At 33.7% G+C, this 11,910-nt stretch overlaps 1 protein-coding gene across 1 annotated transcript; it reads left to right on the plus strand.

The window, feature by feature from the left end:
- The first annotated feature begins 4,238 nt into the window (after nucleotides 1-4,238).
- On the plus strand, nucleotides 4,239-10,458 carry LOC109179952 (alcohol dehydrogenase-like 4). Its single transcript, XM_019329429.1, has 8 exons — nucleotides 4,239-4,491; nucleotides 4,567-4,616; nucleotides 4,696-5,024; nucleotides 6,866-6,948; nucleotides 7,698-7,773; nucleotides 7,900-7,961; nucleotides 8,248-8,343; nucleotides 9,934-10,458. The coding sequence occupies exons 1-8, from the start codon at nucleotides 4,276-4,278 to the stop codon at nucleotides 10,204-10,206; spliced, it is 1,185 nt and encodes a 394-aa protein (XP_019184974.1). The 5' UTR covers nucleotides 4,239-4,275; the 3' UTR covers nucleotides 10,207-10,458.
- Nucleotides 10,459-11,910: the final 1,452 nt, after the last annotated feature.

Here is an 11,910-nt window from a genome sequence, read left to right on the forward strand (position 1 = left end):
CAGCAACACACATATTGGAAGAAAAGGGCAAAAGAGCATTGGTGGAAAAGTGGAGATTTAAACAAGAAATTCTTTCATAACTCTGTTACGGCTAGAAGGAGGTGAAATAAGATAGGAAAACTCAAGAATGATCATGGTGTGTAGGTTGATAACGAAAGTGAAATTGGAGTAGTTATGGTTGAATATTTCAGAGACTTATTCATGGTCAAAAATGGGAATATGGATGAGGTTATTGCATGTATCTACACTCACATGCAACCTGAGGAAAATGCAAGACTAATTCTTCCATTTAGTGCGGGGGAGGTGCGAGGTGTAGTGTTTCAAATGCATCCGGACAAATCTCCCGGACCGGATGGTTTTGGACCCGGGTTCTATCAACATTTCTAGGAAATAGTCGGTGGTGATGTGACTCAGTTCTGCCATAAGTTCATTGAGACTGGACAGCTGCCAACTCGAGCAAATGACACTTTCATTGTGTTAATACCTAAGAAAGGGAACCCGGAAACCATGAAGGATTTACGGCCCATAGCACTTTGTAATGTCATCTACAAGATTCCTACAAAAGTGTGTGCGAATATAATGAAATCGTTACTTGATGGAATTATATGTAGTGCTCAGGGTGCGTTTGTGCCTGGCCGGCTTATCTTAGATAACATCATGCTCGCTTATGAGGCCCATCACTATCTTAAACGAAAAACACTAGGGAAGGTTGGAGTTGCGGCACTCAAAGTCGACATGAGCAAAGCTTATGATCATGTTGAGTGGAAGTTTCTTAGAGCTGTTATGACTAAAATGGGCTTTGATAAAAAAAAAAAAAAAAAAAAAAAATGGGTCAGCATTCTGATGGCAACTGTTAGTTCGGTGCAATACCATATTCTACATGAACCGCGCAAACTGGGACCTATAATTCTTGGAAGGGATCTTAGACAAGGAGACCCGCTATCTCTTTACTTATTTTTATTGGTTGCAGAAGAACTAAGTGCACTCATTGAAAACAAAATGCAGAGGGGCCAATTGCATGGAATTAATATTGCGAGAGGAGCTCCTCCTATATCACACCTCCTTTTTGCTTATGACTGTTTTCTATTTTTGCGTGCTAATAGGGAGGAAAACATACAGATGAAGAGCATCCTGAACATGTACTCTACCGCTTTTGGCCAAAAGGATAAATTTTGATAAATCTTTGGTATGTTTCAATGCTAATGTGTAACAATAAAGCCGAAGTGAGGTCGTTCATATTCTTGGCGTAAGTCAAGGGGAAACTCGTGGGAAATATTTGGGACTTCCAACACTCGCGGGAAGAAATAAAAAGGAAATTCTCAGTTTTCTCAAGGACAAGATTTTGAATTGTATCAAAAGCTGGAATTTGAAATTTCTTTCCTGTGAGGTGTTATTGAAAACTGTTCTCCAAGCGTTACCATGTTATGCCATGATGGGTTTTCTGCTTCGGATCGGATTAGCCTTTGTAGGGATATTGAAAATGCTCTAAATGAATATTGGTGGACTGGGGCTATTGGTAGCGGAAAAGGGATGCGGTGGCGTTCATGGAATGGTTTGTGTGTGCCTAATTGCAAAGGTGGCTTGGGTTTTCGTCGACTAAGGGAAATGAACCTGGCTCTACTAGGTAAGAAGGCGTGGCGCCTTATTACAAAACCTGATTCACTGCTTGCTGGCGTCTACAAAAGTAGGTATTTTCCGCATTGTTCATTTTTTATGCCACTACGTGTAGTAATGCATCTTTTATCTGGCAAGGCATGTTGGAAGCGTAGAAAGTAATAAAACAAGGCTGCAGACGTGGTATAGGGGATGGTAGGAGTACATCAATTGGGTTTGACCCATGACTCTCTGCTGATGATGAACCATATATCACTTCCAATCTACCAGACAATATTAAAGATGCTAATGTTTTATCTCTATTTAATGCGCAGAATATGGGGTGGGACGAAGAGTGTGTACATGACATTTTTAACGATCGAGATGTGAGGTATATTCTGAATATTCCAATTAGCATGCGAAAACCTCCATATACTTGGTTTTGGTACTAGAATTCGAGAGGTAATTATTCTGTTAAGTCATGCTACAGAATGCTTGTTGGTGAGGTTCATGCTGATCGACCATGGTCGCGACTTTGGAATTTACGGGTTCCACAGAAAGTAAAGTTATTCGGTTGGAAATTAGCCTCATCTTTCTTGCCAACGCGTGATGCTCTGAACAGAAGGAGGGTCCCGTGCGATTTGCCATGCCATATGTGTTGTCATGAGGAGGAGTCGACCCATCATCTTTTTGTTGAGTGCCAAGAAGTTGGTCGAGTATGGAGCAGTATGGGGTTGCCTGTATTGCCAATCCAACAAGGTAAAGTGATTAACTGGTTTTTTCATTATCTTACTGTGTGCTTAATGTGCGTCGGTTTTGTACTTTAAGTGCGTCAGATTAATGCTTAACGTGCGTCCACCCGCATAACCGCACGGGAAGCCCCACCCACACCTGATCCCTTCCTTTTCTATATATATATATATATATATATATATATATATATATATATATATATATATATATATATATATATATATATATATATATATATATATATATATATCATACTAAAAGTTCAATAGACAATGAATCATTATGAATCACATTAAATATTATTTTTATTGTTGAAAATAACATTTTTATTTTTTTTACATACCTTGGTAAAAAAGTTTCGCTTTCAAATTTAAGTTTATTAATATTTATATATAAAATACAAACAAGCTTCAAAATGGCAAGAACTTGTACTTTTGGTAAAAGATGAGGCTTTAAGTTAAGGATTGTCTATTTTGTGCTAATTATTTTTGCATTTGGCCTTGCAGGTTAAGTTAAGCCAATTTTTCAAAAATATTTTCCAACATTTTGTCATTGATCGAGAAGTGAAGCTTACTTCTCAGTTCCGAGAAGTGCCAGAAGCAGCTCTATGACCGAGAGGTAAACTTACCTTCCGGTTACATATGAGAGTTTACTTCTCGGCTGAACTTACATTTTAGTCCAACATTTTCACTACATTTTGAAGTCTTTGGGTGTCTAAACTCGTGAACTTATATATATATTCAGTATTTATGAAAGTTACGAAACGAACAGCGTCAATATACCCCTATACGGGGGTTCGAACCTGAGACCTCTCGTTTGAGGGGTCACAACTATGTCACTCAACCATGAAACTTATTAAATAAAAAGTATATGAGTTTTTATGAAAGTTATGAAACTTATTGTAAAACTCAGTGTTGCAAAAAACCCGCCTAGGCATCGATTAATCCCCGCATAGGCGCTGGCTGTTGACTATTTCCAAAATGGTTCCTCGACTATTTCTCAGTGTATAAGCATATAATAATAGGTAAACGGACGAAAATGCACCCCCCCCCCCCCCCATTTTAACATTGAGGAGACGAAAAACCTAATGGAGAACTAAATTGAGTGAGTTTTTGAAAGTCCATGGACCACATTTGGTGCAATTGAAAGTCGAAATGCAAAATTAAAAATAAAAAATAGTCGAAAGACCATTTCGGGAAAAAACTCTTTTTAATATTGCAATTCGTTTACAATAATTAGTTTAGTGAAAATATTATTATTATTATTATTATTATTATTATTTGAGATTAATGGTTCAAATCTTATTTTATACAAAATTATTAACTTTGATCGAGAGAGAGAGAGAAAGAGAGTGTGTGTATATATCAATTGGCATTATTGTATAAAAATAAAAAATAAAAAAAAAATGAAGTGCTTCAATTAGGTATAACTTTGATGGTTAATTATGATGTCAGTATTTAAATTTTATTTCAACTACGATGTAAGTGGGTATAATTATTTTATATAAAAATAAATAAATACTTCGGATCTAACTCAAAGTCGGCTCACAAGAGGCCCCGAGCCAAATACGGAACTGGCTCAAGTAATTTAGGGTTGATCCCAATCCGTACTAGCCCAAGTTCGGGATTAATCCAGGACCGATCTAAGTTCGAACTTTAACCACCTCTACAAGTATCATTGAAAACTACTCATTTTTCATTAAGAAAAAAAAAAAAAAAAAAAAAAAAACTATATGTCGAGTATATGAGATTGGGCCAGAAGAAATAAATACGGTGATGTACTGGCCATCTCGTTTGACCAATTTTGGCTATAATAAGCCTCCAGCTCGCATCTCTTCTCTTGTATTAGCCGCTTGCCTTCTATAAATATAGCTGTCCCCTCCCTCGGTTTTCACTCACATAACATATATACTACAGCTAGTTAACCGCGATGGGTTCTCTGGATAACCACTCTGTTCATGGCTTCTCCATTCCGGCTGACACTGCTGGCAAGGTCATTACCTGCAAAGCTGCTGTGGCGTACAGTCCTGGCCAGCCCTTGATCATCGAGGATGTGCTGGTGGATCCGCCTCAGAAGCTGGAGGTTCGAATCAAGATCCTCTTCACTTCAATATGTCACACAGATCTCAGTGCTTGGAAAGGGGAGGTACATACTATTTCTGTTGTTGGATAGATTTAATTTGTTAACAAATTAAAGTTAGTGAATTTAATTTGCGGGCAGAACCAAGCTCAACGTGTTTTCCCTCGAATTCTTGGGCATGAAGCCTCTGGGTAAGTTCCGTTTAGTAATTTGGATGTGATATATATTATGTTCATGCAAGTAAGTAATGAAAAGTTGGACGACGATTAGAGTGGTTGAAAGCGTGGGAGAAGGCGTGACGGAAATGGAGGCCGGAGACGTGGTGGTGGCGATATTCAACGGGGAATGCGGCGACTGCGCCTACTGCAAATCCAGCAAGACCAATCTGTGCAAGAAGTTCAGAGTGAATCCGTTCAAAAGCGTGATGGCGGGGGACGGGAAGTGCAGGTTTTCCAGCAAAGATGGGAACCCAATCTACCATTTCCTCAACACTTCCACTTTCTCCGAATACACTGTCCTGGATTCTGCTTGCCTCGTCAAAATTGACCCACTCGCTCCACTCAAAAAGATGACCTTGCTTAGTTGCGGTGTTTCTACCGGTATCATCTAACGCCGCCTTAATTTCCTGCCCTTTTTAATATTCCACTTCTCTCTCATATTTATTATTATTATTATTATTATTATTATTATTATTATTCTTATTATTATTATTATTAGTTTTTATCCTTTTCTTTTTATGCGCTATAAATGCTAATTCAATAAGAAATTAGAAGTAATTATGATATATTTCATAGAAACAGTAAAGGTCAAAGAGTTGCTTTTCCACGTTTTCGTGATCAACTTTTATATTTATCAGAGAAGAAAGCAGAGACGACTAAGACTACAACAAAAGACAAGCCAAGTCAATTTTTAATAATAATAATAATAATAATAATAATAATAATAATAATAATAATAATAATAATAATAATAAGATAAATGTATATAAATATATAATGTCTTGTGATGATACTTTGTGCTAAAGTTTTTACCAAGTTTTACGAGTATGAATATTTTATAATAAACATGAATATATATATAATTTCACTAAGAACACGTAAGGATTTTATATAGGACTATATAGTTCTCTATTTCTCTTTGCATTACGCATGAAAAAAAAATTACTCTTTATTTTTTTTATGTAATATTATTATAATTATAATTATCTATAAATTGATGATTAATTATGAACAGACATGTATTCGATGATAAATACAAAATAGAATGTAGTATGCACTCATTAAAAATATTATATAATTAAAAAAAGGAATTACCTTTTGGATAGTTTTTTATTAGTATTTATAATTTTTAAGTTTGAAGCCCTAAACTTAAGACTTTCTCATTGTTATTAATCCGGAGATAGATGAATGAGGTAAATCACATTGTGGAGCTATTTGGTACAATCGTTATACCCTACACCACGGCGCACATAGCATTGTGCGCCGCTCGCCTCCCAAAACGACGTCGTTTTGGGGTCGTTTTGGGAGGTGCGGTAGGAAGTTGCTGGGATTATGTGTATTTGTTCACACAGTTATGTACATTTTTTATACAATTATGTACATTCTTTTTATACAATTATGTACATCCGAATCAGAAAATTTGTGTATATTATGTTAATAGTTGATGTGTATTATGTTAAAAGTTTATGTCTATTATGTATTATGTTAGATTATGTGTATTATCTTTTAAAAAGAGTATGTATATTTTGTTATATAATTATGTACATTCATGTATACAATTATGTGTATTCTAGTATAACATTATGTACATTCTTGAACAGCGAGTTTTTTTTAAAGAAGAAACTACTGCCATTCACTGGGGCGGAAAATTTCAAAAAAAACAAATTAAAACGACGTCGTTTTGCATCTAGGCGCATAGTGCAACGCGCGCCGTGGTGTAGGATATAAATTGCCCCTATTTGGTAAATAGTTGTTAACGGATGGGGTTAGTGGATTTGACTAGTTGATAACATTAGTTGATTGTAAAAAATATTTGGTAAATTAGCTGTTAGCTGATAGTTGATTACATGTATAATTATTTTCTCAAAAAGCTGATTTGAGCAGCTTTTTGAATTTTAGCATTTTGGAGCAATAAACTGTTATAGAAAGCTAATTAATCAAACACTCATATTGATTATTTAACCAAGTCAAACAGTTAATAGTGGTTAAATAAACCAAAATTGTTTGATATACTAACTATGTTACCAAATATGACTATATGTGCATCAACTGGTCTATATGTTCTAAATATTTTGTACATTAGTACCAATATATAAGAAGGTTAAATTCATACTTTTTTTTTTTTTTTGCGGTTTATAATTTTTCAAATTAAAAGTGGGATGTTAGGTGTTTTATTTATTTATATATTTCTTGCTTGGGAGAATAATGATGTGATATTGCAGGCCTTGGAGCTGTATGGAACACCGCCGACGTTCGAGCCGGCGAAACGGTAGCCGTTTTTGGCCTGGGAGCAGTCGGTTTAGCGGTAATTAACTGCTTTCCGCTAATTAAGATATAATCAATCCTTATTATTATCGCTCTTAATATATACTCTTAATATAATTTCATAATATAATTATAAGCACACAATTAATATAAAGAAAATTGACTTCAAATTGTCCTCCCGAGTTTAGGTTACTGGTTCAGTAAGTAGTATTTGGAGAAGAGACTAAGCTAGGTTTGGACCTCGAAAACGGTAGTGTGGGGATTATACTCAATGTGGACAGATTCTTTTTGCGTACCGACATTTGACCATGTTTGAACCATTGAGTCACCGTAATTCACATATATCCTCCCAAATGTTTTCTCAGGCCTTTAAGGTTGGAGATTCAATATTTTAAGAGAAGAAAAATGGACTTTAAACTATAATATAATTTCATATTAAATGTACCTACCGTACCGGCCTTTTTATTGACTGGACATGCATATCAATCGGGACGGTTTTAATTCGTCACATTAGCTTTATGATGTCGCCTTCTTCAAATTAAATGCAACATTTAATTTATAGCTAGCTGTTGTAGAGTGTAGACATGTAGTAAGATATAGCTATTGGTTAATAATTAATACAAGGTGTGAATCTCCATGGCCAAATTGATAAGATTGAAAACGATCTTACGCTCTGATCTAAACAATTATTTGTTTACTTGGGAAAAAGGGCTATTAGGTAAATTCACGTCCAATGACAATACATATTAATAATTCAATAATAATTACAATCTTACTATCAATATACAGGTAGTAGAAGGTGCGCGAACTAGAGGTGCGTCAAGAATTATTGGAGTTGACATTAACGCTGAGAAATGTATCAAAGGTAACGTTTGCGCATTCAATTAAATTAGTCATAATTCATAAATTAAAATTAAAGTAAAACCGAAAGGAAAATAATAATAATCATAAAATGAAGTAATAAATCATATATGTGCTCTTTTGTCCGCAGGTAAAGCAATTGGAATTACGGACTTTATAAACCCTAAGGAACTTGACAAGCCTATTCACGAGGTTAGAACATTACATGTTTACATTTTATACTAGTAAGTATAGTATTTTTTACCAAAGATCTTGTGATCGAGCGCGGCATGATTGTGACTCTCCTAAATGAAATGTCGATTCTTTGTGCTTCAATAAGTTGAGAAAGTATGTATGAACATATATTACATTATAACAGAGTTAGTAGTACTCAAAAAAATACTCCGTAGTTTTTTTTTTTTTTTTTTTTTTTTTTTGTATTATAACAATTGTTATTATATTTTGATGATAACTAGCGTGGCATTTTGTGTGGGTGCAGAAAATTCGGGAAATGACAGAAGGAGGGGTGCATTATAGCTTTGAGTGCACGGGAAACTTGGATGTTCTCCGCGAAGCGTTTTTGTCAACCAGCGACGTAAGTGATGTTGCTTTAATTTAATAATTCCTTAAACTTATTATTATTATTATTTTTATTATTATTATTATTATTATTATTATTATTATTATTATTATTATTATTATTATTATTATTATTATTATTATTATTATTATTATTATTAGGGAAAATGGCACTTTTTCCCCCTATGTTATATACTTATAGCACTTTTTTCCCCTCAATTATTTATGTAAGCACATTAGTCCCCTCAATTATTTTAAAAGTGGTGGTTTTTCCCCCTAATATATTAAATTGACATTTCTACCCTTAAAGTAAACATTTTATTTATTTTACTTCTCCAACAAATTATTGCGTATATGTAGCGATTACCACGGTTCGGTTCGAACTAAACCAGACACTATAGCAATCGAATTAAAAGCTTTCAGTTATGATTCAGATCTAAAACCCAATATTTGGATTTCAATTTATTAAATTTAAGAATAAAAAAAACTGGATCATGAACCGGCGGTTCCGGATCCCGTTCGCGATTTTGAACTGTCTATATTTTAAAATTTTATTTTTTATTTTAAAATAGTTTAAATTCAACAATAAATGTATTTTATTTTTTCAGTTCGGAACATGAACCGGCCATTCCAGTTCGCGATTTTAATAAACTCTAAATATCGCGTTTTGATTATAAATTGTAATTGGAATATTTTGGTTTGGTTACTATAGTATCTGGTTTGAACCAAATTATAGTAATAATTTATTGGAGAATAAAAATAAATGAATTATTTATTTTAAGGGTAAATATGTCCATTTAACATTTCAGGGGGAAAAAGAGCCACTTAAATAATTGAGGGGGAAAAAGTGCTATAAGTATATAACATAGGGGGAAAAAGTGCCATTTTCCCTTATTATTATTATGTCATCGTTTTCATCAATTGTAATTTGTAAACTAAATTTACGGAATTTAAGGAGCACATTAAAGTCGTATGCCGCCTAAGCTTGACCAAACAATATTGATTCAATGAATGTTAATCCGCAATAATATTATTCAAATGTTATACTATGGACCAGGGTTCGTCCATCTTGAACTGTCTATACTCATCCAAAAATTATGCTTTTACAATTGACATATTTTATATTTGTAGTTAATAGTTTATTTGTCTGTAAATAATTTGAAAGTACATAACATATATTTACCATGTTATGTGTTTGCAGTTAACATGTTATATGTTCAATTTATTTACATACATGTAAACGATTAATTGGAGATACAAAATAAATAAATGCAGACACATATATAATTTGAAGATTATTTTGGATTAGAATTCACAATGCAAGATAATTCATGTATGGTATGGTATAATTTGCCAATAATATTGGAGTCAATTTAGGGTATGGAATATACAGAAATGGGTTGTACTGTGCTTTTATTTATATATGTTTTGTTAGTTGGAGGCAAGAAGCTGTCTGTCTGTCTATCTAGTAGTAGTACAGTACTGATTTACTGACACATGATGTGGATTGGTACTGCATGTATCATGTGATTGCGTCCAAATTAGTTCCGCAGTATTAATTAAAAACTTAAACTGATAATTGGACTGACTCTCACATGATTTGCAGGGTTGGGGGTTGACGGTGATTCTGGGAATCCATCCGAGCCCACGGCTGCTGCCGCTGCACCCAATGGAGCTGTTCGACGGGCGGCGAATGGTGGCGTCGATTTTCGGGGACTTCAAAGGGAAATCGCAGCTGCCGTTGTTCGCAAAGCAGTGCATGGCAGGGGAGGTAAATCTGGACGAGTTCATAACTCACGAGATGCCCTTTAGCCGCATCAATGATGCCTTCCAGCTGCTCCTCGACGGCAAATCTTTGAGATGCCTTCTTCACTTTTGAGGTGTATGCATTCGCAATTTCGCATTCCTCCCTCCCTCCCGCTCCATCTTCGTATGCGCGCTCGCTGTTAATTGCTTTCTACATACTTATACTTATGATATGATCGAATTGAAGATCGATGATGATCTGTACAACTCTACTCTACTTAGCTTTAATTTCGATAAGCTAAGGCCATATGATATGCCTATATCTATATATAGTGTGTTTGGTTGCGATTTAATAATAAGAATAATGAGAGATCGATTTAATGTATTATTATGACAAAAACCTGTGTGTCTGTACATGCTTTTGGACATCTCATCTCCATCTGTCAAGTCATTACCAAACCATTTTTTTTTCAAAATTTACAGCAACCTCATTAGTTACAAATCTCATCCCTGGTTTTTTAGGTTTGAAAAATCTCTCCAAAATGCAAAAAATTGAATGCTCTTAGTGGTGATGTTTATTAACATATTAAAATAATAAAATAAATAAAACATTATATTATAAACTGAATTTAATTTATACTTTAATCAATAATAATAAAGATCAGTTAGTTATTGCCTAAAAAGTAAATATTAAATTTTATCAAAATGCTTTACATTATTATTAGACAAAATTAAGTATATAACTATTTTATTTTCTTGATATTTTTCAAATTTGGCAATTAAAAATTGATCACTATAATAAATTATAAAAGATAATTTGTCTTAAATTTTTTAAATAATGTTAACAATGCGTTATTATGAGACATAAATTTCTTTGATTTTGTTCTCAGCAATTGGCAGGAGGAAGGGAGGAGGGGAAAGCAATTATTATACTATGATTCTATGAACCATAGTTCACCTGGTAAGGTGGATCAATGACATAAAGTTCAATTTTAGTATATTAAAATTTTATTTTCAATACATTGAATTATCATTTTTAAAAAGTTTATTTTTATTTTAATAAATTACATAAAATAAATATTCAAAATATTAACAATAAATTTTTAATATATTAAAAATAAAAATTTATTAATGATTCATATTGTAATGTGGACCATGTTCACAGTATAAGGCCGAATGGGCATGAGGCCTTGATATGGGGCTTGTTGGGTTTTAGCTAAATGGGCCGTGCCAACGCTTCAAGTGATTAGTCCGTTGTATATTGCATTTAAAGGTGTGGAAAACATTTAGAAATAAAACTAAGAGTTAATATCACAAATGGTTCTCTGAGTATAGGGGTAGCAAACTAGCAGGGTCAAATTTTGGGTTATGCAAACTGGGTTACAGCACAGGATCCCAAATTATAGAGGGTCCCAAATTTTAGATACCCAATATTTAATTTTTACCTAGCTAGTTTGGAAATAAAAACTAAAATTTTTAAATTAAATTTAAAAGAATCTATGAAGAAATGGTAGGAATGCATGTATATTGTATTTCAACTAGGAGGTTAGAGGTTTAAAACTTTATTTTACTCCAACTTTTGTTGTTGTTGTTGTAGTAGTTGTTGTTGTAATTTATTCCATAATTTGTCTTTTGACTTTTTCTTTGCGCACAGTAATATTTTACCACCTTATTATTATTAGAAAAATTAAGGTATTGGTTTTAAAGATTGTGATTTTGGCACAGGGCCACAAAAAATCTAAAAATCGGCCCTGATGGTAGTACTCCTTTTAGTACTCGACTTTCAATTCGACCAAAAAACATATCTTGACTTTCATCTTTTACCACGAATAGTCTT

This window comes from Ipomoea nil, unplaced genomic scaffold (genome assembly GCF_001879475.1).
Source record: "Ipomoea nil cultivar Tokyo-kokei standard unplaced genomic scaffold, Asagao_1.1 scaffold0982, whole genome shotgun sequence".
Classification (NCBI taxonomy): domain Eukaryota; kingdom Viridiplantae; phylum Streptophyta; class Magnoliopsida; order Solanales; family Convolvulaceae; genus Ipomoea; species Ipomoea nil.

Coding starts and splice junctions, on each gene's coding strand:
- LOC109179952 (XM_019329429.1), top strand. CDS start 4,276: ATGGGTTCTCTGGATAACCACTCTGTTCATGGCTTCTCCATTCCGGCT. Junction 6,949..7,697: donor TGGGAGCAGTCGGTTTAGCG/GTAATTAACTGC, acceptor ATCAATATACAG/GTAGTAGAAGGTGCGCGAAC. Junction 8,344..9,933: donor CGTTTTTGTCAACCAGCGAC/GTAAGTGATGTT, acceptor CATGATTTGCAG/GGTTGGGGGTTGACGGTGAT.